This window comes from Salminus brasiliensis, chromosome 14, assembly GCF_030463535.1.
Source record: "Salminus brasiliensis chromosome 14, fSalBra1.hap2, whole genome shotgun sequence".
Lineage (NCBI taxonomy): Eukaryota > Metazoa > Chordata > Actinopteri > Characiformes > Bryconidae > Salminus > Salminus brasiliensis.
The window spans coordinates 12,674,944-12,702,846 of NC_132891.1; the positions used below are offsets into that span (position 1 = coordinate 12,674,944).

Sequence of the window (27,903 nt, forward strand, 5' to 3'; positions counted from 1 at the left end):
ATGTAATCAAATGTATCAGTCTCTGACAAACCACAGAATTGTACAATGAAAATAGTTGTTTAATAAGAAAATACATATTTTGGTTCATTTGTTACATATAAACTGATGTTTAATCGTTCATAGGGTTCTGTTTTCACATAGTGCTTATTTGAATAGCATATGTGAAAATGACAACACAGTGAAATAAAGTTGATCAGCAGCAGGACATAAATGGCTTCACCATTCGTCATTGTCAAAATGTGCAGGTGACTGATTTTACACTGCAAGTAATCATAATGTATTTATATTAAAACAAGCATTTTAATTTAAACATCCTTTTCATTTAAGAAATTAGTCTCAAGTGGTTAGTGCAGTTCAATACATAAAACGCCTGTATACTATTGTCTACCATGTAACTATCAAGAGAACTATCAAGAGGATGTGTAAGATAATTTGCACAAAATATGACACCACAAAATCCTAGTACCCATCGTTCTGCTTAAAATGCAGTAGATATCATTCTGTACCTGTCAGACAACACTGTAAGGCTGTTTAGATCAATGAAAGAATGCATTTTTACATACAATACCCCAAATGACTTTTGGAATCCTAATTTGTTGAATCCATTTAGTTCCCAATCTATGCAAACTTCACTCCTAAATTGTCTAAAATGTAAAAAGGTTTGCGGGTGAAAAGCAACACTCACCAGTGGAATTTTAAATTCCTACTTTTTATCCTAGTCTTGTGGCCAAGATCAAGAACCAATATTAGGGAATGCAGGTCTAAAACATCCAGCAGTCCTGTAATGGTCTGAGAATGAGACTCTCACTGGGCTACAAAATATTGTTAAAGGTGAAATATGGTATTGGCTCCATCCTAAACCACATATGGCTATACTAAACAGGCTACACTAATTAATGCACTTCAAACAGTAGTGTACTTACAGTATTTTTGACATACTGTTTAGTATGGTAGTATGCAATGTAGGACACGACAAAGATATTATGACACTAAGGCTGTGTCCAAAACCAGTCATGTCAGAATTAAAACATTGTATAAAACGCTGCCTGCTAAGGTAACTTCATCTTGCGGATTTATGAAAGCAGCATAGATGTGTCCTTCGCTGCTTTGCATATCCCATGATCCTCAGAAAAAGTAGTCTGCGACTATTTTCAGTGTAACAGAGGAATTTTGGCCTTATTTAATGTCTAAAATCATAATTTTAATTAGTTACCAGCTGACAGTAGCTGTTGGCATCCTGGCAACCTCATGACATTTTGCTGCCTGCGAAGTGCCATCTTATGAGAGGTACTGACTTATGAGACAGCATCTGCAGTAAGCCATCGAGGCAACTGCCTTCTGTTTCGAACACAGCCTAAATAAGACTTGAATAAACTCTGATTGTTAATCCCATGTCCCTAAAAGCATGAACATTTAGGCATACATACAGTGAATTAACTGGTAAAAGCATTTTAGTCATTATATTATATTTATAATCTGGTGGCATTCATTCACCAAGGCAATCATGTTTTTTTCTGTTGTAAACATCTTCACAATAAAATCTCTAACCAAATAAAAGTGCTCACTCTAATCCCTGTTTTTAGTACCATTTCTCCCTTCGTGGATTGTCAGTATTTTAAAAAAAGAAAAAAGAAGAAAAAAAACAACACATACACACACAAACACAGACACACACACACATACATACATACATACATGGCATGTAACAGCTATATCACAACAAATGTACCTCAGTTTTCCCCCAGCTTTTATAAGGCTGCACATTCTACTTTGGCCTTGGTATCCATTGAAGTATATTGCTTGCAGATGTCTCACAACCTCAAGTGTTTTGTTCTGCCTTTGCGTCAGTCCAGCTCGATCAATCCTCTACTCTATGCAGTCTGTAGGGGGCAGAGCAGCAAAAGGCATGGAACTATGAATAATTACATGGAGTCCTTTCATCTCCATGCTCTACAGGAGGTTCTCACTTTGGTCCCACAGAATCCCAGTCCATTCCTTTGAACTTTTCCAGCACCAACCATACCAGAGTGAGATCAAAAGCAATATGAGATTTTTTGACTGTCTCAGGTATGTGGGTAGCTGGAATAAAAGAAAAATTGATCTGGTTGTCTGCAAGGACTAGAATGAAGACCACAGATCGAATGGCCTTGGCCGGCAAAGGCAATAAACTCAGTAATGGCCCTGAGTAAAAAGCATGGACAAACATGGTTCATTAAATGAACATTTAAAAAAGAGAAAGAATCTTAAAATATCTATAATTTCAATCACAGTGCCATTTACGCTGCAAGGGGCCACCTCTCTTTAAAGGCTTGTCTACATGATCTGGCGAGCGATCAGATTTCGAGATAAGAAAGACAACAGCACTGCATTAACTCTGCCCTAAATTGTAGTGGAAAGGAAGCATTTTGGGGAAAACGTCAGTCCTTTTCTTTCTTACTGCGAGTTCATTCTGCGAGTCTTCTAACATTGCTCATCCCATTTCCACTGTGAAATTAGGCAATTTCACAGCCCTGGTGAAACGTCTGACCCAGTAATTTAATCACTTTATGGCCTTGAATCTACGAGACTATGAATCTGAGGAGGACAGGCAATCTCTGTAATAAAATAATGAAGATGGTGCATGTCCCTCAGGCATCTTCACTGGCTGTGCTGTTGTTCTCCTCTTGATCCAGCGTGGCATTGGGGGCCATAGGAGAGCTTACGTTCAGATAGCCAATCTCAGAAGGCTGGGAGTTCGGCAAGGAGAGAGAGGACTCCAGGCTTTTGGCATGCTCCCCAACTTTAACCCTGCGGATGGCATCCAATATTCCCCACGAGTCACACAGCCCTGGCTTTGGACTACAAGATTTCAAAAACAAAGAATGATGCAATTTGCACTTTGTATATTATAGCACATAATTGTGCAAATTCACTTTATAACATTTACAATGTTTATACCACAAAAATGTCATTTTAAAGGTTGCAGTATACCTTGGAGTTGATGTTCTCAGCATGCCATCTGCATGCATTCCGGAAGGAAAGATTTTCTTTACCTCCTGTGACAGACATTTAGAAATCAGTCACACAATCACTTGACTAAATGAATAATAATAATAATAATAATAAAAGTATGAAAGGTAAGAAAAACTGGACAAAAGAGCAATCGATAATTCACATTTACCTCAACAGTACAAACTGACTGAAGATTTCTAAGTGCACGTTCCAAAACTCCAATCTGATTGGCCAGCTTCAGGGTTTTGTCCTGAAGCTGCTTATTCTCCATTTCCAGGAACTTAACCCTAAGAGACACATTGGTAAAATAAAACAGATTTACAGCTGTGTTTCTTGGTTTGCACTGCTGTGTGGTGACACATCCATACCTCTGCTGTGTGGTGGTAGCTGTTCTCATTCCATTGTTCCCCATCTCCTCAGCCTCAGTCATTCTCTTCAGCAACTCTCGCCTCTCTAGCAGGAGCTGGTCATTCTCCTCTGTCACAGTCCTGATCCAGTCTTTTTCCTTTCCAAATCATTATAAAGGCAGTTAGAAGTCAAAGCTTGCTTTTGTTTTTTTTTATGCATTTTAAATCTAACGTTTAAAAGCAGAGGCATCTCACTTTCTCTGACAGACTCGTTGCAAGGGCCAGATCACTTTCCAGCTTCTGAATTCTCAGGTCTCGCTGGGTGGTTGCTTTTAAGAACAGTTGCTTTGCTCTGCGCAGCTTGGTTTTGTGCAGAGACTGCTTTTCATTGTATCTCCTAAATTCAACAGACACGGTCAATTTGACTCAATAGAAATGTAAGTTTGATTAATAGAAATGGTTATAATGTATCTACCTGATGTTAATGTCGAGCTGGTGGAGGGCCTGCTGCAGCTCTTCCTGCAGTCTTTCAGACTCCTGATGAGAAGACATGAGTTGCTCTTCCAGATCATGGCAGCTCTTCTGACTGTGCCTCTGCTACGGGAGATGCCAAAAGCCGGCAATAAAAACTGTGACTTAAATAATTCACATCTAGCACCCTGGGATTTACTATAACCAGTTTCAAGAAGATGTCAAGATTCCTGTTAAAAACCATTAAGCCCCTATTTCCAGTAGAACAGTAAGTGGAAGCCTGAATACCAACCTGCTCTCTGGAGGCACTCAGCTCGTTCTCCAACACCTCCAGCCTTGTGTCCAGTTGCTGAGAACGGTGAGAGAGCTCTGAGTTAGTTCGGCTGAGAGTGGCCTCCTTCATGCGCAGGGAGCGCACCTGCTGCTGCAGTTCATCCTCTCTCTGCTCCAGCAACTTCCTATAAGCAAAGGGTGAGAAACAATTGGTCTTACATAACAACTCATCTTCTACATCTCAATTTCACTATAATATGGCTAGTCAGCCAGTCTCAATTTGAGTGAGGGTGACTCATATGCAGTAAGTGTGTAATGATGCATAATGTGAGCTCACCTCTGGAGTTGTTCCTCCTGCAGTTTGGCTCGAAGAGCAGACAGGTTATCAGACATATCTCTGGTGTCTCTCTCCAGCTTGCTGGTCTCTCCTGCTCTGGCTTCCTCCAGACGTAATTGATGCAGAGTGTTCTTCAACTGCTGCTGAAGCTCCAAGACCTCCAAACCAGCATAACATAGTTATTGTTTATATAAGATAAAAGTGCCAATCAGCTCCACATCATGTAATAATTTGGAAGAAATTTTTTTTTTTAATTAATATATATTAAAAAAAGCCAAAATATTAAGCATCAATACAGAAAATTATTTAGCACCAACACCTTTTTAATTACGAAGCAATGATTAAAAGTTGGTAAAAGTGTGTTTAATTAAAGTTCTATTTCAAGCCTTATGCAGCTGTGCCAGATTTTGGCAAGCTTGGTTTGTCACTTACAAAATAATTTCACACAGATCATCAGTTAATTACCAGAAAAAAAAACATTTTGATTGCTGAAGACTGTTGGATTAACTGGAATTGTACCCAACCCTATTATCAGAAAAAAAATATTTGTTTAAACATACCACAGACCATATATCTATGGTCTTCACAGCAGATGTTTACAAAATGACACCTTCCTGTTCCTGCAAGGTATTTAAATTCACTGTGAAACATCAGCCTGGGCCTGATGAGCTTGCATATACAATGGCTCCAGCACTCAACACTCACCTTCTTATCAGCGGAGATGACACGGGCTCTTTCTGCACTGAGCTCCTCCCTGAGACTGCTACTGGTTTGTTTGTTCTGGCTGCTCCTGGCTAGCTCCAGCTCCAGCTCTCTGGTTCTCTGATGCAGATGCTCCAGTTCTGCAGCCTGTCCTGTGGTACTGGCATCCAACTGAGCCAGTTTAGCCTGGGCCTGCTTGAGCTCTGCACATAGCTAAAGAGCACAGCACTGTTAATATTAATCAAAACACTGGCTGGCTGAGGGACATAACATAACATAAAGCCAATACCTTAAAGTTGATGTTAAGTAGATGTTTAAGACAACTGTTAAACATGTTTAATATGAATAACCTATGCAATTAATTTATTTAAAAAATACCTTCATCTTCTCCTGGTCTAAAAGTGCATTGTGTCTCTTAAGGTCGAGGTTTTTCTCCCTCTCATAGCGCAGCTCTCGCTCAGCTGAAGTGAAAAGGTGATGCGTCCTTTGGAGGTCTTGCTTAAGCTGCTTATTCTCCTCTCCCTTCTGCTGCAGGACAGAGTCTTGTGCCTGTGGACATGCACACACAGTGGTTGCACTTACCGCAAAAAAGTAAACGTTGCTTGCTAAGTCTAAATAATGAAATAATTTTAATTAAATAATTGTAATACTTGCTCTCAGCATTTTGATAATATTAGAATAGTTCTATCTGTAACATAAGTCATATTCTAAAGTAATTGTCCAGTTTGCCTGTGTGTATGTGCATCTGTGGTGTGTGTTTGTGTATATATAAAATGGTTGACCTTGGCCCGGGCCTGGGCCTCGCTGATCTGAGCCTGCAGGGCCAGCTGGTGCTGGCTGGCCAGCTGTCTCTCCTCTTCTAGGGTGGAGTGCAGTATGCTCATCTCTGACCTCACACACACCACCTGGAAGAGAAACACATATCAGTACAAAGCTACACACCAGCTGATCAACAACAAATACAGACTGAAACTTTAAGTATTATTTACCAAATGTGAGTGTTAAGTGTGTTAAGTGTGTTAAGTTACGGTCACTGCCACGCAAAAATCTTTTATCTCCAATTTTGCCTTTTTCCCCTAATTGGCATAATTTATTGACACACTGACAGTTGTTTTTTACTGAAGCACCCAAGGCTATGCCATCTGGTCTGAACTGACAGAAAGGCTCATGTGCCATGGGTTTCAGAAATCTTCAATGATAGTCGGCAGATGATGGATGATAAAAGGAATGCTGCCTCACACTGTACTTCGTATGGGTCAGCGTTGCTGCAGACCAGTGAGACTGCCCATGCTAACACCTGTCCACTATTGAAAGCACTCCGCAGTTGGCATGCGAACACTTACAACTCCACCTTACAGGATCTGTTGCTAACATCTCAGCCTTGTAGCATGCCTGGCTTGATGTGTCAGAGCTTTTCTGGCAGCACACAGCAGACCAACAGCATGTTAACCAGGTGGTCATAATATTTAACTGTATATTCCAATAGCACTTCATTTTCAGGAACATATTAGGCATCTTAAGTCTTAAATAGTGTTCTACATGGTGTTTTCACTATGCATTAAAATGTATTCATTGTGACCTGAACTTGTTTGATGTGTAGATGACCTATAAAATTCATGATTCAAGATCACTAAATAATTAATGTCACAAAAAATAAAATTAATACAAAAGAAATTAATATAAAATAATCATCAAAGTGCATATATTATTAGTGTATAATTATTTTAGATTTCATCAAATGTTCTTGGTAGTTCAGGTAACTTCTATAGTGTCCTGCTTAAGATTTAATGAGCACCTAAGAAGTCACTTTTACTTCAGAATGTGTCCCATATTCTAAAACAGATCACCAGTCATCAGTAATTACAGCTAAAAGAGTTGTTGAACAAGTTTTCAACACATCAATTTACATAATATTATATACAATTAAAGATCATCTCTTGGCTTTTTGGTAGCCAGAAAAATGCAAAAGCTGTGAATACACAACATTAGTTACTTGCAACCCATATACTTTTTATATGGAGACTTTGTAAGCATTTTCTTAAACATTTTATAAATCATAACATTATGAGTAGGCAGGAAATAGAATTGGTGATTGAAACTGACTATTGAAAACTGAAAAGCATATTTAGCCCCTAATTAGTAATAACTAAACCTGTTTTTTATAAAACAGAACATATCTTGAAGTTATAATGACTTCTTAAACTTTCATTAGTCCTAAAGCAATCCACATCAAACTTTTAATATATTGCCAATTATACACTAATGTAAATTTTGATGATTCATGCTCATAAGCAGCATTATGCAAAATTATAATTTTTTGCTCTTGGGCTTTCTCTACAGCTGAGGAGTGTAATTAACTTTTGCCTCGCTGCTATAAAAACAAATCACGCTTTTGAGCTTGTGGACCAGTGGTACATGGGTATATGTGCATTTGTTGACAAGCTGAGACATAAAGAACCAGCACCTGAAGTGAAAATGTGGACTGACAAGCTAGAGTAATATTACAGGATATTACACAAAACATGATGCAGTTCTTGTGAGCATGCTCCATTAAAGTTACATTAGTGACAGTGCAGTAGCAGCAGTTCAGCCCAGGGTGGCAATGACAGAGATTCTATTCTGCCTATCACAGTCAGAGAACATTAGCATCAACATGATTTTAAAGGGATAAACAAAGGGGTAAACAAAGAGTTTACTGTGTCCTTTTTAGTTATTTTTACAACTAATTAAGTGTTGCTTTACAAAAAGTGTTATATATATTCCCATGGGATGAACAATTTCCTCAGACACAGCATCAGAGTCTTACCTGGCTGAGTCCCTCGTTCTCTTCTGCAAGAGGTTTAGGATTAAGGTCAAGTGCTTTCTCCTGATTTGCAGCATGGAGCTGCTCCTTTACGCGCTGCAGTTCCAGACTGAGCCGCTCCATCTGGCCTTCGGTCTGCAGCCTATCATGGGCTCTGATGCTTAGCTCAGTCTGCAGCTCCATAACCTGCTTGCGTTTCTCTACGAGCTCATCCCTAAAAAACAAAAGTAAATCCTCCACTGCATTACAGTCCCTTATCAGTCTTATCAGTTTTTTTTTTCCCAGATCTTACACATGGGGCAGTGGTGGCTCAGCGGTTAGAGCGCCGGGTTATCGATAACAGGGTTGTGGGTTGTGTCGATTCTCGGGCTTGGCAAGCTGCCACTGTTGGGCCCTTGAGCAAAGCCCTTTAACCTCTCTGCTCCCCGGGCGCTGAAGTTGGCTGCCCACCACTGTGTGTGTGTGTGTACTCACTGCCCCTAGCTCACTAGTGTGTGTGAGTGTGCGTTCACTACCACAGATGGGTTAAATGCGGAGGACACATTTCGCTGTACAGTGTACACTGTACAGTGACAAATACGTGCACCTTTACCTTTACCTATGTGATGAATGAGTTCCTGGCCTGCAAACTGTGACTTGCGTACAGGCTTTACGTTTTGCTACGTATCTATGCTTTGCAAGTGATTTATTCAAAACAGAACAAACCTAGTAGTAGGTAACCTTCATAGCAACAAAATGACCTGATCTGTATATTTTAACATGATCCTTGTAAGGTAATAGTTCAAAATGGCTTATTATATTCAAAAGAGCTCCTTACCTCAGAGTGCTGTGCTCTTTCTCCAGTGCAAACTGCTCTGATCTTAGCTGTTCAACCTGAGACTTAAGCTGCGTCACCTGCTCCCTGTTCTCTCTCAGGTCCCCATGCACTCTGCTGTTCTCCGTCTGCTGTGCCAGGCTGTCCTGAAGTCGTGTTTGAGCTCGCTCCAACTGGGCCACCTGCAAATTGACAAACAAATAAATTACATACTGACTAAGTGCATTTGAAATTTTTAAGTGTTCTTCAATTCTGGTTCTGGAGGGCCAGAGTCCAGCACAGGATTTCCCTCCTGAAACACATTTAGTAAATCTGACAATTAACAAATAAGAGAAATCATCAAACAGTGCTGAACACCAGAACGTGCAAACAGTGCCCTCCAGGATTGAAAATGAAGAACTTACAACATTTCAAGAAATTACAATATTTAGCCACACATTAGATCCCCATGCACATTCATTTTTATCACCTTTTCTTCCAAAATTCCTTTTTCTCCTTTAATTTGTGTGATGCTCTTGTTAAGAGATTTCTCCTGTGCACACGCAGCCTGCAAGCTCTGCACTTCTATACGCAATCTCTTCAGCTCCTCATGGTCTCTGAGCATTATCTAAGAATGGGAGGCCCACAGTCTTAATATACTTCATTGTCAGAGGCTCTAGATGACAATGACACATGCCAGCACATAATTACAGTATAGAATTAAAAATGTTCAAATGTTAACAAAATGTGTACTGTAAATGCTATACCTGTTTCTCTTTTTTGAGAGAAGATTGGGCTACAGCTAAGTCCACCTCCAACTGTTTTCTCCAGTCCTTCTCTTCCGCAAGACGATTCTCAAGAAATGTCAGCCTCTCTTGAATACCACCATCTTTTATCTTTGGGTTAAAATGTATTACAAAACCTTACAACACATATGCAGGTTTCCCAGACTAAGCCGAATCCTACATTAAAAGTATTTCCACTGCTTTTGGCACTAGGGCTTTGTATTGGCAGAAACTTAGCGGTAACATTACCTAGAACAGTGGGGTAAAAGTAGTAGAACACTACTATCTAGCAGCCAGGGCTTAAACACAACACAAAATGAAGGACAGTCTGACACAAATGGATACAGTATTGCAAAACATAATATCATGATAATCCCACATATCGATATTTTCTTACAACCTAAGTGGCACATCAATTCAGTCTAATATTACCTTTATGTAGGATATTATATTAAATCCTATATATCTTATATATTGTATATTATCATATACAACACACAAATACCAGAACTCAGAGTAGACTAAGGGTGGTTACCTCAGACACAGACTCTTTCATCTGATCCTCATTTTTCTCAGGTTTATGAGCGCTCTTCATATCCTGGATCTGCTGTATCTCCATATTTTTAATCTGTGAAAGCAATCCATGGTTTTAACTTACAATCAGAACAGATGGTAAATACAATGGGATTAGATTAAACTTGTGACACTTCAACAAAAGAGAACAGATCACAAGAGAAAAAATCTGGACAGAAGAGCTGGAACAGGTTCACAGCACTGTGAAGCCTAACCTTTCGTTGCAAGCCCTCCATCTCACACTCATGGAGTTCTCGCTCCTCTTTTGCCTTGTTCTGCACCTCTCCCAAAAGTGCCTCCAGCTCCTCGTTCCTCTCTACCAGCTCCTCGTGCTCCTGCTGCTGTTTCTGCAGCCTCCTCTGCAGCTCCCGCAGACGACAGTCCTTATCCTCAGACTCCCTTCGACACCTGCTCCCATACACACAACCACATACACAGAGCACACATCATACACATTCTGCACATCTTATCTAACCGACAAAAATCAATCTATGCAAAACAACCAATGTTTTAAACCAAATTTAAAACTCATGTTCTATACCTTTTATGTAGCTGCTCTTCATCACCATTTAGTGGTCTATCTGAGGGTTCTGGATTGTCGTTTCCATCAACCTGAGAAAGACACCAGCTAGTTGGAACAATGTTTATGCAAGGCTACTGTTGAAGAGCATTTCACTGCGTTCTCTGAGCACAAAATAGAGGGGAATGTTATTAGAGTCAGCGCATTGTAGTTATATTATAGCTATTTCACCTGTGCAGAGTGATCTGAGGACTGTTCTGCGCCTCCGTGACTGGAACATATCTTGGAATTTTCAATCTGCAGTAGAGATAGGAAGTTTTTAAGTATTAAGACCATTTTTGTTGCTTCAGTGTATGCATTCTGCCATGCTTGTGGCAAGAAATGACAAAAGAATGTGTGCGTGTGTGTGAACATCTGTTTTTCTAAGATGAAAACAAGTGAGATATGGGAATATGTGGTCTCTAAGCAACATCTGAAAGGTAGGGGAGCTCAAAGTACTCAAATATAAAACCCACCACTTTCAAAAGAGTCTTCCTCTCAGTGTCCAAAGCACGTACTCTATCCCTCAGCACCCGAATCTCTGTGTCAAGTCTTTCATTGCGTTCTTTGGCCTTCTGTAGCTCCACCATATCTGCCAAACATCAACTGTTTAGAAGCAGCTTTTTTTTTCAGCTTTTATATTTTGAGGCCCCAGCCCTTAGTTGCCCTAACTATACAACTTACAGCAACTGACATATTAGTTTTATAACTGGTTATATTATTGTTAATATAAACTATTACAAGAACAACAACTAGCATTAAGAAATTAGATAAGAAAGCCATTAACAGCAATAATAATAATAAAAAAAAATAACAGACCTTTTTTTATTAATACCCGAGTAAAAGGGCCTTCAGACCAATGGGTTCAAGCATCCTGCTCATTTTAGACAGTTTTAGACAGTAAAGTAGTGTATAAAATGTATTTACCACACTGTTTCAGATTTTCTACTTCTTGTTTCAGCCGTGCCACTTCTTCTCCTGTTGTCTGCAGGTCAGGCCCTTAAATATATACAAATTTTTAATGTTCAAGAACTACAATCAGGTATTTAGATCAGTATTAATCCATTTATTTTGATTCTACACTCACCACAAATGGCCTTGGCCTTTCGGGCAAGATCTAGCTCATCAGTCAGGTTGCGAATCTCTTTATGAGCCATTGACAGCCTGCTAGAAGCCTCCTCCAGGTCCCTCTCCAGCTTTTGCCGCTCTGTGCGCTCTTTAGCCAAAACTTCACCGTGGGCCTGCAGGAGAAAACACGAAATATCTTATCTTTGAAAAAAGTGTAGCTGGTAGGATTCAGGCCAGTGTGCATGCTTGTGTTTACCATGCATGTGCCACATTGAGGATTTTGAGTAAAGCTGAATAGGGAATAGGGAAACATGCTCTAGAGTGAACAGTGCATGTGTTCACCACTACTGGTCAATACTTCCAAAAAAAGAGACCCATCACAAGAATAAACGTGGCTAACATTAGTATGTTCTTAAAACCAAAGTTTGCATGATTAGACTTGAGGAACCTGCAATGTTAGAATGGTCATGCCAGAAGCTGCCAGAAGCTGCCAGAAGCTGCCAGAAGCTGTGCATACAGAAGTAAACGTATTTTGCTACTTGAGACCATCTGATCAGTAAGATACGCACATGGGGGTAGGGGAAGGATGTCTAATCCGTTCTAAGGAGATAATCTCAAGCACACTGAAAGCAAAGTACTGCTCTGTTGTACACTGATTACTTATTCTTAACTAGTGAAAAGTCCCAACATGACAACTGGTGAAAAGTACATATGGCAGGTTCAGGAACATACAGGAGCAAGGCTTTGTGCCCTTTGTGTAGCCTTGCGCACACCAAAGAGTTTCCTCCAGGGGCTCTGTGTTGGAGATTCCTGTCCCTTGGGATACAAACCAGGGATTTTAAAGTCATGAAGGGTATAGGATAACAAAAGTCTCCAATATACATGTGTATGAGCAAAAGTTTCAATGTATGTATTTGCATTGGCCCAGCAAACCTGGGAGACCTCCTGAGATAATCTCACCTTGTTCATGCTCTCTTTGGCGTGGCGCATGGTTTCCCTTTGCTGCTTAAGCTCCTCCTCCAAAGTGTGCCTGATATGGTCCAGTTCTTCCTAATTTAAAATAATGACCAGCAAGCTTTTAATTTGTACATTTTACCAATGATTTCAGTCCATATCTTGTATATATTTATATTACTCTAGTGCCTGAAGCTGCACATTTTTAAGTAGTATTGTTACAATATAATTTTTAAAAGGCTAGGTCACAGCACCCCAGTTACCCATCAGACATGAGCGAAATTGCATTTACAATTGACAAAACTGTGACAACGGTGGCAACTTATCTTAAATGAGGAGGATAGTATGGTTATGTTCAACAATACCATTATTAATAACATGCAAAATCTTACTCTGCACCCACTGTCTTGGTGAAGTAATTTCCTCTCACAGGTTCTGCTATGCTGATGACACTCAACCCATCCTTTCTTTGCCACCTTCTGAAAACCCAGGTTTCAGCTCGCAACTTAACATCGCGTCTTGGATGGCAGCTCATCACCATAAACTTAACCCCCAGTAAGCTGAAGTACATCCCTGGAACTACTGGACTTCACCATGATCTTGTCATCTCCTTCGAGAACTCATGAAGGCTTGGTGTAGTGATGGATGACCAGTTATCGCTCTCAACTCATGTTGCAAATCTGACTCGGTCATGCAGATTCCTCCTTTTCAACAACCAGAGAATTCTACCTTTCCTCTCTAGAGAGGCTACCCAGGTGCTTGTTCAGTCTCTTGTCATTTTAAGACTTGACGACTGCAACTCCCTTCTGGTTGGTCTTCCTATGTGTACCATTAGGCCCTTGCAATTGATCTAGAACACACCAGTACAACTTGTGTGTCTCTTCAATGATTCAAAGTTCAGCCATGTTACTCCTCTGCTGCATTCTCTTTACAGATTTAAAACCATAACACTGGCCTAGAATGGACCAGTCCCAATCCGATCTGTACCAAGAGCCCTTCATGCTTCTTCAAACCCAGACAGAAATCCCATCTTTTCCTTAGGCAAAGTATAGTGTATGTTGAGTATTGTGTATCTAGGTATCCATGCTGACATTTGTATTTGGCAGCATCTAGCTTAAGGTAGCTTTTGGATTCTAGCCTATACAACCTAGATAAGGATATATTCTGAGTAAACAGTGAAGCACTACTGTAAGTCGCTCTGGATAAGAGCATCTGCTAAATGTAAAACAAGTACACCACTGTTAAAGTACATGTATAACAGAAGTACATGTTTAATGCCAAAATAATGCAGTGACAAGACACATTTGCGAGGTCTGGCAAATACTGGAAGGCTTGGTTGAATTTACATAAATTCTTGAGATTGCAAAATCCAAGAGAGGTTGATTATTGCATGTTTAAACCTGTATTTTTGGTATGTTCTGAAAGTTAATGAGCATGAACTAACTAAAAGTAGGGAGTGCCTATCTGTCCCTGGACAATGCTGGCTGCAGGTGTGACTATCTCTAACTGACACAAAACCTGGTTAAGAACCGTCAAGGTACAGAAGAACACAGTGCACAGAGAAAGCACTCCTAAAGCTGGGCTTATTGAAAAAGTTATTCAACTTCAAACACAAATCACTTGATTATGTTAATATCTGCTTACATAAGAGCTAGTTACAAAATAATACATTTTGACTCCTGATGAAAATGACATTGTACCCTGGGTAGTGTGTAGTCTTCTCAGCAGTTCAATATACCAAAATACCAAAAGCTACTAAAATGTTTAAAAGCTTAGAGCTAAAATATATGTAAATAATCTCTGTTATGATTGGCTGGCCTCATGTGAAATGTGGTTCACAACATTTAATAAGCAGTCCAGACTGAACTGTCTTAAAAAAAAATTTCACTTATTCTAAAAACCTTTAAAATCCAAAAGTTTGGGGAAAAAAGGTCCGGCCTCTACTTTCAGAAGGGTGGATTCTTTGGAAGGCTGCAATGAAACTTTTGCTTACTGACAGCCAGGAAAAGCACAGCATCTTCCAGTCCAATGATTCACACAGGGTAGAATGTCAGTGTCAGCAGTAGCAAGACCCTTTATCCCTTCAATTGTAAATGGGTGAGCTAAATGTTGCCTGTTTTTGCAAGATTTTTTTCCATCATATGTTCATGGTAGCCTTTACACAGCCTGTTGGCATTACCTAGTCTGTGATATATAAGTGGAGTAATACCTGAAGATGGACCTCTCTGAGGCTGCCCGTCAGGGTCTGCGTATCAAGCTTCCTTTCTGCAGCCTCCAACCTCTCCAGTAGAGTAACTCTCTCCACGAGCAGATAGGCCACCTGCTCGCTGGCACTGCTGTGACTTATCTCAGCTAGACCTTCTTGGTCCAACATCTCCATCACCTCCTTACACTGGCACTCTGGAACACATACAAGTAATGATTTATCAGCAGTTAGGACAACATAATTTGAGGCTGATACAGCCGTTTTTTATGTACAAGACTAATTTCTGATGAATACACATTGAGAACATGATGGGTACCCAAGATAATTTCGCTAGAACCAATGAGATCATGAGATTATCATATTTCATAAGCTTACCTTGCTGATGCTTCATCTGTGCGAGCTCAGCGCGAAGCTGCTCATTGTCCCGTTCGTATTCAGCTGTCAGACATTCGCGCTCCTCCAGCATGTTTCGAATGTGCTCCACATAATTCTCCACCTAAATAAAAGGGTAATGTCAGAGACTTTGCCATCACACTATTAAAAAAATATCAATAATAATTACAGACAAGTTTAGCAGTCAGTAAAAAAAACACCTCTTTGTTGAGAGACTGTGTGGTCATGATAAAATGTTGATGAAAGAGGCGATCATTAGCTATGCTTTAGAGAGGCTCCCTCAGCTTGCCATCTGGAGTCTCACCTCTCTCATCTCGCTGGCCTGCTGTGAGCGCAGCGTCTGCAGCTCCTCAGTGGCAGAAACCAGGCTGCCTTCACTGCACTGAAGCAGACGCCACAGGTGACATTGTCGCTCATCTGCTGAAGCCTCAGTGGGCACGCCATCCTTCTGCAAGCGCAGAGAGAGCTCCTGCAGCTCATCTTTTTCCTTAACAAGACATAAATAAAAGATAATAAATAATAGCACTGAACATAGTGGGACTTTTAAACGACTTGTTATTTAAACACTATTCAAAATACTGACTAAATGCTTGGCGTGAAGACAGTAAGACAGAACCTCAGTTTAGAAATGGTTTACCAAGAAAATCCACAAATTTAAGTAAAGTAAGTTGTGGCTTGCATGTTCCATATATAATATAGAAATCATAAATGAGCTTATCGCTTCCTTATATGATTGACAGTATGCCTAAATATTTCTAATGAATAACAGGTCTAATGAATGCATTCAAATACTTTAAGTTGCGCCCATTGCGGACACAGGTGTGCAAATGCGCGCACACACACACGCAGCTTGTCTAGTCTATGTGAAAGAAGTACTGCCAAAAGATTAGGACTCTCTGAAACAGATAAACATGAACCTATTGGCGCCATGCCTAACGCCAGAGTGGACTAGAGGGGTATAAAGCCCTCCAGCAGTGATCTGTGGAGCAGCAGAACTGTGTTCTCTGGAATGACGGTGCTCCATTCAATATTTTTGGGATGAGTTGGGGATTAGGTAGGGTGGTGATCATCCAATACCCTGACCTACCTAACGCTTGTGTCGCTGAATGTGATCAAACCCTTACAGAAATGCTCCAAAATCTAGTAGAAAGCCTTCCCTGGAGAGTAGCAAGACAGTTACTCCAACAAAAGCAGGATCAACTCTTTTTTTAATACCCATTGATTTCAGATCAAACAATGAGCCCCAACACTTTTATCCATATAATGTATGAACTGAGCTGTTGTGCCAAAAAAGTACAAACAAGACTGAGGCACTTCTTACCTCTCTTTGCTCCATGGCCCAGTGAAGCTGAACAGCACTCCTTGCATCACTTGCAAATAACCTCACTGTCCCGACGACAGTAAAGTTGGACAGGTGGCCTCCAACATTTGGCTACCAAAACACACCGGCCATGTACGCTCCTAATCATCATCCCTTCTATGGCGCACACACAAACACGCAAATTCCTTTATGGGAGAGTCCACTACGGCAAGGGCGACACTTTGGCATACCATACACCTCCTTCACAGATCCAAACCAGTCCAAAAGCCCTCCTTCCATGCATTTAGCTACAGCAACTGTTGAGCCGCTGAGCTGCGTATCACTCGACGTTACTAGTGCGTTAGCTAGCTAAGGACTCAAGCAAGAATGCGAGACGCTCCGTTACAAAACACAGCCTTAAACCAAGGTCTTTACTTAGATAGCAAGCTAGCTGATTTGCTAACATTAACATTAGTCATACTTCTAAAGCATGTCCGTTCATATCTGTGAGGAACTGCCGCTTCATGCTATTCATGCTAACGCACGTTAATTTCAGAGACTAGCCTGAGGCAACTAGCGCGCTAGCCAACTCGCCACTTCCAGCCAACGCGTTCGCTAGCAAAAGTTCCCGTTAGCTTTCTAGCTGTTCAGTACGACCGTGTAACTTACAAATGTGAAAAAGTACGCAGCCGTCGGCCTAAACATTCAGTTAATCAGCAAAGTCTAGCAAAAAATGGTTTAATTTCTGACGAAAACTCCGGAATATGATTGTAAACACTGAAGACGGCTCGCGGCGGCCTACTGCATAGTTTGTGAGGAGCTTGGGCCGAGCTCCTTGGTAACGGGATAAACCATCATGTCTGTCTGGAGGGGGAGTCCAACAGGAATGTCCAACAGATGGAGCTGCAGCAGTTTTAATATCTACACCTGTACCAATACTGACTGAAAAACGCAGTCACTAGCTAGGTATACCAACGGCAAATACGCGCTGTCGTTTCTACAGGGGGAACCATAACAAATTGACATACAAAAAGTGTATTTGAGAGCATTTGCATGAGTATGAAAAGAGGAGGGAAAATACCATACAGTCATTGAATCCATATGATCTGGCACTGAAGTGGATCTATGTCAACAGCTGCCACCATTGGGCCCCTTGAGTTAGGCCCTTCACCCTCTCTGCTAGTGATGGCTGCCCACTGTTCCGGCCATGTGTGTTCACTATCACTGTGTGTTTGCTCACTAGTGTGTATGTGTGTGTTCACTGTATGGATAGGTTTAAGGCGGAGACCCAGGCGGTGTCCAACACAAAGGGTGAATATGGTTGTCTTGCCGTGTCCTGTTGCTGTGTGTGTAATGCAGAAGGAATTTAATTCTTAGTCAATTTTTTGTTGTCATTGTTGTTAGACGAATAAAAGGAGTCATTCCTTACATTTATTTTGTTATGCAAATGAAACAACTACAGTAGGTGTGGGCCCTTGAGCGAGGCACTCTCTGTCCCATGGGCGCTGCAGTGATGGCTGCCCACTGCTCCGGACACGTGTGCTCAATGTCATTGCGTGTGTTTGATCACTAGAGTGTATGAGTGTGTTTACTGCATGAATAGGTTAAAGGCAGAGGACAAATTTCATCTGTGTCTGGCACTTTTTAAAGCAGCTGGCGCTCCATTCAGCACACAAAATGACACATTGCAAAGCAGCCAGTACGCAAACTTTGCTGCCAGTGATTTTGCACACCTGCTGCTTATTCACGCGTTTCATGCATATGTACGCATTTTGTGTGAAATTGCATGCCTGGTGCGTTTCTACATTTCATGACTTTCTGCCCATATTTGTTATCCATATAGTTCATTTTTAGGCATCTAAATGACACCCATTTACTAGTCTGTTGCGTTTAAGTGAAGTTTACTAAATGGTAAATGTTCTTTCTGTCACTTTGTGCTGCAATTTGTTGAATTTATTAATTATACAGAGAAAGATTTTTTCTTCAACATTACACAATTTTAATTTTGAAATTTTAAAATAACAAATAAAAAAAGCAAAAAAAAAAAAACATTTGCACACTCTGCATAGTCATTATTTAAACACTTGGATATTTGATCTTCACTTGAACAACATTGCGAGGTGAAGATAATCTCACTAAACACATCCAACTGAAAAAAACATATTTAATCATTATTTATAAAATGAAATTAATAGACTTGGAATATTCCTGTGAATATAATAGTTAGAGCCCCCTTTTTTCTCACATGAAAATATAATTTATATTATTTCCGTTTTAATCAATGTTTAAAGACAAACTCAGCTACGCAGATGTCAGTATCACAGAGTCCTGGTGAAGAAAGGATCGACTATGGGAGAAAAGTAGGAGTTCTATTGCCCTTTTCAATCTCTGATCAGGTATTATCCCTGTGTTGAGGCCTTCAGTACTAAGACCTTCCTAGGCAAAATCTGAAGTGACGAGGCCTTCAGTAACTAGACCTACCATGACAAAATCTGAAGTGACGAGGCCTTCAGTAACTAGACCTACCATGACAAAATCTGAAGTGACGAGGCCTTCAGTAACTAGACCTACCATGACAAAATCTGAAGTGACGAGGCCTTCAGTAACTAGACCTACCATGACAAAATCTGAAGTGACGAGGCCTTCAGTAACTAGACCTTCCCTGGCAAAATCTGAAGTGACAAGGCCTTCAGTAAGTAGACTTTTCCTGGGAAAATCTTAACTGACGAGGCCTTCAGTAACTAGACCCTCCCTGGCAATATCTGAAGTGACGAGGCCTTCAGTAACTAGACCTTCCCTTGTAAAATCTGAAGTGACGAGGCCTTCAGTAACAATACCTTCTCTGGCAAAATCTGAAGTGACGAGGCCTTCAGTAACTAGACCCACCATGACAAAATCTGAAGTGACGAGACCTTAAGTAACTAGACCTTCCCAGATAAAATCTGATGTTACGAGGCCTTCAGTAACTAGGCCTGTTTTGGCAACATCTGAGGTGACGAGGCCCTCAGTAACTAGACCTTCCCTGGCAATATCTGAAGTGACGTGGCCTTCAGTAACTAGACCTACCATGACAAAATCTGAAGTGATGAGGCCTTCAGTAACTAGACCTACCATGACAAAATCTGAAGTGACGAGGCCTTCAGTAACTAGACCTACCATGACAAAATCTGAAGTGACGAGGCCTTCAGTAACTAGACCTACCATGACAAAATCTGAAGTGATGAGGCCTTCAGTAACTAGACCTACCATGACAAAATCTGAAGTGACGAGGCCTTCAGTAACTAGACCTTCCATGGCAACATCTGAGGTGACGAGGCCTTCAGTAACTCGGCCTTCCCTTATAAAATCTGAAGTTACAAGGCCCTCAGTACCAAGACCTACCTTGACAAAATCTGAAGTGACGAGGCCTTCAGTAACTAGACCTTCCATGACAAAATCTGAAGTGACAAGGCCTTCATTAACTAGACCCTCTCTGGCAAAATCTGAAGTTACAAGGCTCTCAGTACCAAGACCTACCTTGACAAAAGCTAAAGCGAAGAAGCCTTCAGTAACTAGACCCTCCCTGGCAATATCTGAAGTGACGTGGCTATAGTAACTAGACCCTCCCAGGCAATATCTGAAGTGACGAGGCCTTCAATAACTAGACCTTCCCTGGCAATATCAGAAGTGACGAGGCCTTCAGTAACAAGACCTACCATGACAAAATCTGAAGTGATGAGGCCTTCAGTAACTAGACCTGTTTTGGCAACATCTGAGGTGACGAGGCTTCAGTAACTTGACCTTCCCAGATAAAATTTGAAGTTACGAGGCCTTCAGTAACTAGACCTACCATGTCAAAATCTGAAGTGATGAGGCCTTCAGAAACTAGACCTTTCCTGGCAAAATCTGAAGTGATGAGGCCTTCAGTAACTAGACCCACCATGACAAAATCTGAAGTGACGAGACCTTCAGTAACTAGACCTTCCCAGATAAAATCTGAAGTTACGAGGCCTTCAGTAACTAGACCTACAATAACAAAATCTGAAGTGACAAGGCCTTCAGTAACTATACCTTCCCAGATGAAATCTAAAGTGACATCGCCTTCAGTAAGTAGACCTTCCCTGAAAAAATCTGAAGTGATGAGGCCTTCAGTAACTAGACCCCGTCTACCCCGGTCACATCATGCTTCTAGAGTATCAGGATTATAAGTGGATAATTCCTCTTCCTGCTGTCATTTCACTATCCGGTGTCGACCTGAGGAGGATGGGTTCCCCTTCTGAGTCTTGGTTCCTCTCAAGGTTTCTTCCGAACTCATGTAGGGAGTTTTTCCTTGCCACTGTTGCCTCTGGCTTGCTCAGTAGGGGTCTTGACCCAGATTACTTTTCAGACTGTTAAGGGACGATGACTGCTGTTATATGAACTAAGCGTAGTTGAGTCTTCCCCGTGCAGAGATTTGATGATGGCAAATGTCTTTAAAATGAAATAAAATGATATTATATCATTCTGTTCTCAACTTGTTTGTAGTCTGTGTCTTTTTTATTTATTTAGTTGTTTGTTTATCAGGGACAATAAACATTAATCAACATAAATATAAATGTAGAGAGTTAGCTAATAAGCTCATTTTCATCAGTAGTCCCTGATCAGGTTATCACAAACTAGTATCTACTCATCTAGCTACTTAATGCATGCACCATTTCTCCTTCACACACATAACATAACAGAAAAAGCTTAAATAATATTCACTTTTTTTTATAATAATAGTAACAAACAAACAAACACTTGCACCAAGGAAAAGGAAACCCTGGGGACACTACAACACATTGAGGGTGAGTGCCAGTGACTGGAGGACACACTCTGGATGCAAATAGATGGTACCACTGAGGAGCCAATGGGAAAGTATTAATCAGAGGTTGTACTGTAAATCCTCCAGGTCAGCCTATATTATTAAACCAGCAGATCAATCAATTAGATTAACATCTGAGATGTGGTCACTGCTTGTTTTTCTATACAGCTGTTGTAATTATAGTCTGAGCTCTGGCCTGGGCGTTAGAGGATGTATTTATGCGTCTGGTGCTGACTTCCTTGGCTGACTATGTCTTTGTTGGGTTGTTAAAACTACAGTTGTCTGCTGGAAACGTAAAATATAAAAGAACATTCCACTCATTCAAAATTATACCAAAAATCTCACCAAAAGCTCTGCAGAAAAAATATGACCATCGCTTCATGAGTAATTACAAGCACCCTGATAACACAGAAAGAAAGAAAATAAATATTGTTTTTTACCCAAGAGAAGGAAACCCTGGGGACACTACAACACATTGATGGTGAGTATCAGTGGCTGGAGTATTTGTGCTCCTGGTGCGTTTTCATATTTTATGCATTTCTGATCATATTTTTTTCTCATTTAGTGCATTTCTACCCACCTATGATGTAGTTACTGATCTGCTTTGTTTAAGTGAAGCACAGACAAAGATAAATGTTTTTTTCTGTCTCTTTTTGCTGTATTGTGTTTTAATAGATGTTCTACAAAGAAATTTTATTCTCAATTATTATAACTGATTGGAAATAGATGGTGCCACTGAGGAACCAATGGGAAAGTTTTACTTAGAGGTTGTTTTGCATAAATAGACTCTACAGTTCAGCCTATATAATTAAACCAGCACAGTTAGGTTAGTTACATGGAGTTTGTTCAGAAATGACTTCATCCAACATCCGTGCAGTTTCTGTTATTCAGTAACTCACACCTTTCCTATTGGCTAGTGGCACCAAACATTTGGATACGTATTGGGCGGGTCTTCCCCCTCACTCACCATCAGTGTGTTGTGTACACGATTCTATTTAAAAAGGGTTGACTGGCTGGTCTCAGTGTTGTCAGCTAGAAGAGAAAGAATGTTTTGGGAAAAGTCTTTAAGTTGGTTGAGTTTCTCTGTAGAACATTTCTGCAGATATATTGTTTTTCCACTGAGTTTGTAATAAAAATAAAAATAAATAAGCTCAAATTAATACCACAGGCATAAACTTAATTGTATTTTAATTACAGATAATTACTGTACTTGTACAACAATGAATGAAATAATAAATAAATGTGATTCATAATTATTGGCATGATGCTTCAAATAACAGCTGGTGTGTTTATTCACAGATAATGACTTTAAATTTTCGGGGTTTTGTACAGAAGTAAAAAAAAAAAAAGAAAAACTACTTTAGACATTTGAAGTGATCTTCACTCTCTCACAATGCTTCTGTCATCAACTTAGTTCTTCATTGTCGGGATGTTAAATTCTGTCCATTTTTACGCATCTGGTACCCATTTACTGGTCTGCTGCTTTTAACTGAAGTGTACTGAATGACAAATGCTCTTTCCACCTCTTCGTGATGTAATGGGCTGCTTTCATTAAAAGCTTTTGGAGAAACATCACTGCTCTTCAGTTTTTTTCTTAAATTGTTGCACAAAACACCCAAAAAACCGTCCTACCAGTAGAACTGCAGAAAAACGCCACTGCCCAAAATAATCTTGGTGAGTTATTACAAACACTTTTTAAACACTCATTAAACAGATATTCCTGTAGATACATACCGTTATTTACCCAAGAGAAGGAAACCTGGGGACACTACACCACATTGACGGTGAGTGCCAGTGACTGGAGGACACACCCTGGATGCAGATAGATGGTGCCACTGAGGAGCCAATGGGAAAGTATTAATCAGAGGTTGTTTTGCACAAATGAACTGTATAGGTCAGTCTATATTATTAAACCAGCACTGTTAAGTCAGTTACATGGAGTGTGTTCAGAAATGACGCATTTCTTGCGTAATTGCGCGTCTGGCGCGTTTTAACATTTCTGCTCATATGTTTACTCATATAGTACAGTTCTACGCATCTGGTACCTATTTACTGGTCTGCTGCTTTTAACTGAAGTTTAATAAATGATAAATGCTCTATTCGTCTTTTCGTGCTGTAATGTGCTGATTTCATTAAAAGCTTTTGGAAAAACATCACTGTTCTTTAGATTGTTCCTAAAGCATGACATTAAATTCCTTAAAAACACCACTACTCCACAGACGGTTGGTGAACTAGAACACTCACATTCGAAACACTGACAACACAGAAGTTATTGCAAAAAAAAGATTGCTATTTTCCCAAGAGAAGGGAATCCTGGGGACACAGCAACACAGTGACGGTGGGTGCCAGTGACCGGAGGACACACCCTGGGCGCAAAGACACTGAGGAACCAATGAAAAGGTTTTACTCAGCGGTTGTATTGCACAAATAAACGCTACAGGTCAGCCTATATTATTAAACCTGCAGATACCATATTAATATATTAAAACTAATCGACATCTGAGATGTGGTCACTGCTTGTTTTTCTATACAGCTGTTGTAATTATAGTCTGAGCTTTGGTCTGGGCGTTTGAAGAAGACGGGCGTGTATTTACGCGTTTAGCGCGTATTTGCGCCTCTTGTGAGTATTCACGATTTTCCTGCTTATTTACGCATTTCGCGTTTAGTGCGTATTTACGCATTTCGTGCGTAATTGCGCGTTTGTTGCGTATTTACGCATTTCGTGCGTAATAGCGCGTCTGGTGCGTATTTACGCATTTCGTGCGTAATTGCGCGACTGGTGCGTGTTTACGCATTTCGTGCGTAATTGCGCGTCTGGTGCGTATTTACGCATTTCGTGCGTAATTGCGCGACTGGTGCGTTTTTATATTTCATGAATTTTTATGATATTTTTTACTCATATTTAATGGTCTGCTTCGTTTCAGTGAAGTATACTCAATGATTGATGGTTTTCCTGTCTCTTTCTGTTGCATCGTGTTCCTAAAAAGGTTCTACAATAAAACATTATTACTTATGTTTTTTCTCAGTTAATGGAGCGAATATCTTATGAAATCGTGACAACGAGAGTTCTGCGGAAATACAACATTACTCCAAAGATCTTTTACAAATACTGACAACACTGATCTGTCTTTAACGAAATAATGTTAGTCACCCAGGAGAAGGAAACCCTGGGGACACTACAACACAGTGACGGTGAGTGCCAGTGACTGGAGGACACACCCTGGATGCAGATGGATGGTGCCACAGATGAGCCAATGGGAAAGTATAAATCAGGTCTTATAGAGTGGGACTGTTTGCTGTCTGATTTTAGATTCATTTGAAAACGTTTGTTTGTAATGACTCAGGAATCAGCCTTAAGTTGATAGAGTTTCTCTGTGGAGACTTTAATGAGCAATTCTGCTGATGTATTGATATTCCACTTATTGTGAATTATGATAGTAGGCTTTTTTCGGTCTTGCAGAATTTTCTTCCAGTAATTTAACAACATTATATATATATATTCTGTTTTTTTTATTCACAGTGAAAATGAAAAGAATAAAACGTATATTCTTATTAAGGACATAAACCTCTACATAATTTACCACATGTTTACTTACAGATAATTACTGTAATTGAATAAAAGATTAAATCTAATGTTGCAAAGCAGAAAAATACTGTATAAATATTAGAGTATTAGAGTTTTTCTGTAAAATAAATAAATAAACAAATGTAATTTGTAATTATTGGCATGATACTTCAAATAACAGCTGGTGTGTTTATTCACAGATAATGACTTTAAATGTTCGGGGTTTTTGTACAGAAGTGAAAAAAAGAAAAACTACTTCAGACATTTGAAGTGATCTTCACTCTTCACTCTCTCACAATGCTTCTGTCATCAACTGCTGCTGATTATTTCCTTGGCTGACTTCTTCATTGCCTGGTTGTTAAAACACCAGTGACCCTATACTGTCCAGGGTGAGAGAATTCAAATCAAAGAGTCATATTAATATATTGAAATCAATCGACATCTGAGATGTGGTCACTGCTTGGTTTTCTATACAGCTGTTGTAATTCTAGTCTGAGCTCTGGTCTGGGCGTTTGAGGAAGAGCGTCTGGTGAGGATTTACGAATTTACTGTTTATTTGCCCATTTCGTGCGTTTTTATATTTCATGAATTTTTGATCATATCTTTTACTCATATTGTGCGTTTCTACACGTTTAGGACCGACTTGCTGGTCAGAAAAAAGATGAGGAGCCAATAGGAAAGTTTTACTGTACAGTTCAGTCTATATTATTAAAGCAGCACAGTTAAGTCAGTTACTTGGAGTGTGTTCAGAAACGACTTCATCGAACATCAGTGCAGTTTCTGTTATTCAGCAACGCCCACCTTTCCCATTGGCTCCTGGCACCAATCACTTGAACGTGGGCGTGTCTTCCTCCTCACTAACCATCAGTGTGTGGTGTAGAAGTTTCCGTCTAAAAGGGTTGACTGGCCGGTCTCAGAGTAGTTAGTTGGAAGGGCAAGTTACTAGCTTGTGTCTAATCGAGTGAGAGTGTTGTCTGATTTTAGCTTTAATGAAAAGTTTTGACTACAAACAAAAATAAGTTGGAAGAGTGTTGATTTTCAAATGTATTTATTTCTGCTGATGTTGAATTAGGATAGTAGGCTTTTATTTGGTCTTGTAGATATTGTTGCCAGTATTTTCACAGTTTTCCATTTATTCATGTATTAATTAACTGTGAAAATAGAATAAAACTAAATAATAAAACAAAAATGATTAGTACGCACATAAAACTTTACATAATTACCCACATGTTAAAAAACAAATACAATAAATTATTTTACAAAAGATTAAATGTAACGTAAGAAATCAGAAAGTACTGTATAAATGATAAGTCTTATTCATGTAAAAAAATAAATTAATGTGATTTGTAATTATTAGCATAATTCTTCAAATAACAGTTGGTATGTTGTTTTACCCTCCTGCTACTTTTGTACTCATATTTCTTACTCATGTAGAGCGTTCTTACCCATCTGCTGCACTTCTGGCTGGTCTTCCTTTGCGCACCATGAGGTCCCTGCATTTGATCCAGAACGCAGCGGCACGGATCGTCTTCAACGCCTCTAAGTTCAGCCAAGTAACTCCTCTATGCTCTCCACACTGGCTTCCTGCAGCTGCTGCCTGCAGAGGACTCCAAACCCTGACGCTGGCCTACAAAGCCAAGAACGGACCATGAACTCTTCCAGCTTCAGGTACGGATCGGTTTGACCCTCCATCCTTCAAGATCCACCGAAGAAAAGACCTTTTTCTATCGTAGCACCGAAGAAGTGGAACCAACTTCCCTCGAGTGTCTAAGTGGTGCAATCGTTCTTCAAACAGTGCTGAAATGAAGTGTAAAGTAGTGAAGTGAAGTGAAGTGAAGTGTAAAGTAGTGAAGTGAAGTGTAAAGTAGTGAAGTGAAATGAAGTGTAAAGTAGTGAAGTGAAGTGAAGTAAAGTGTAAAGTAGTGAAGTGAAGTGAAGTGTAAAGTAGTGAAGTAAAGTGAAGTGTAAAGTAGTGAAGTGAAGTGAAGTGTAAAGTAGTGAAGTGAAGTGTAAAGTAGTGAAGTGAAGTAAAGTGAAGTGTAAAGTAGTGAAGTAAAGTGAAGTGTAAAGTAGTGAAGTGAAGTGTAAAGTAGTGAAGTGAAGTGAAGTGTAAAGTAGTGAAGTGTAAAGTAGTGAAGTGAAGTGTAAAGTAGTGAAGTGAAGTGTAAAGTAGTGAAGTGAAGTGAAGTGTAAAGTAGTGAAGTGAAGTGAAGTGTAAAGTAGTGAAGTGTAAAGTAGTGAAGTAAAGTGAAGTGTAAAGTAGTGAAGTGAAGTGTAAAGTAGTGAAGTGAAGTGTAAAGTAGTGAAGTGAAGTAAAGTGAAGTGTAAAGTAGTGAAGTAAAGTGAAGTGTAAAGTAGTGAAGTGAAGTGTAAAGTAGTGAAGTGAAGTGTAAAGTAGTGAAGTGAAGTGAAGTGTAAAGTAGTGAAGTGAAGTGTAAAGTAGTGAAGTGAAGTGAAGTGTAAAGTAGTGAAGTGAAGTGAAGTGTAAAGTAGTGAAGTGTAAAGTAGTGAAGTGAAGTGTATTTTCCATTCCCCAAAGCCTCTCCCGTGTCTGCTCTGCATAGCCTTCTATTCCCTATATAAATTAGCAGTCGAAATCTAATTCGTAATAGTGATGAGGCCTTCAGTGTCTAGACCTACCATGACAAAATCTAAAGTGACGAGGCCTTCAGTAAGGCCCCACTGCGGGACTAATAAAGGACTATCTTATCTTATCTTAACTAGACCTTCCTTTGACAAAATCTGAATTGACGAGGCCTTCAGTAACTAGACCTTCCTTTGACAAAATCTGAATTGACGAGGCCTTCACTAACTAGACCTTTCCTGAGAAAATCTGAAGTGACGAGGCCTTCAGTAACTAGACCTTCCCTGAGAAAATCTGAAGTGACGAGGCCTTCAGTAACTAGACCTTCCCTGACAAAATCTGAAGTGACGAGGCCTTCAGTAACTAGACCATTTCTG

At 40.0% G+C, this 27,903-nt stretch overlaps 1 protein-coding gene across 3 annotated transcripts; it reads right to left on the reverse strand.

Annotated features, from left to right (window-relative positions):
* Positions 1-38: 38 nt before the first annotated feature.
* On the reverse strand, positions 39-17,385 carry ccdc30 (coiled-coil domain containing 30). 3 transcript variants are annotated; one of them, XM_072697319.1, is made up of 28 exons: positions 16,577-17,385; positions 15,560-15,742; positions 15,238-15,358; positions 14,866-15,056; positions 12,663-12,752; positions 12,435-12,518; positions 11,722-11,875; positions 11,562-11,633; positions 11,111-11,226; positions 10,827-10,892; positions 10,617-10,687; positions 10,291-10,483; positions 10,038-10,130; positions 9,485-9,613; positions 9,208-9,345; positions 8,742-8,920; positions 7,928-8,138; positions 5,904-6,026; positions 5,500-5,670; positions 5,125-5,334; positions 4,420-4,577; positions 4,102-4,267; positions 3,814-3,932; positions 3,594-3,735; positions 3,360-3,496; positions 3,161-3,278; positions 2,971-3,035; positions 39-2,838 (listed from the first exon to the last, which is right to left on the reverse strand). In XM_072697319.1, exons 1-28 carry the CDS (start codon positions 16,589-16,591, stop codon positions 2,628-2,630), a joined length of 3,726 nt encoding a protein of 1,241 aa, XP_072553420.1. In that variant the 5' UTR covers positions 16,592-17,385; the 3' UTR covers positions 39-2,627. The 3 variants fall into 3 exon arrangements, with proteins under 3 accessions (XP_072553420.1, XP_072553419.1, XP_072553421.1); XM_072697318.1 differs by having other exon boundaries at positions 3,814-3,935; XM_072697320.1 differs by lacking the exon at positions 12,435-12,518 and having other exon boundaries at positions 3,814-3,935.
* Between the last annotated feature and the right edge of the window lie 10,518 nt (positions 17,386-27,903).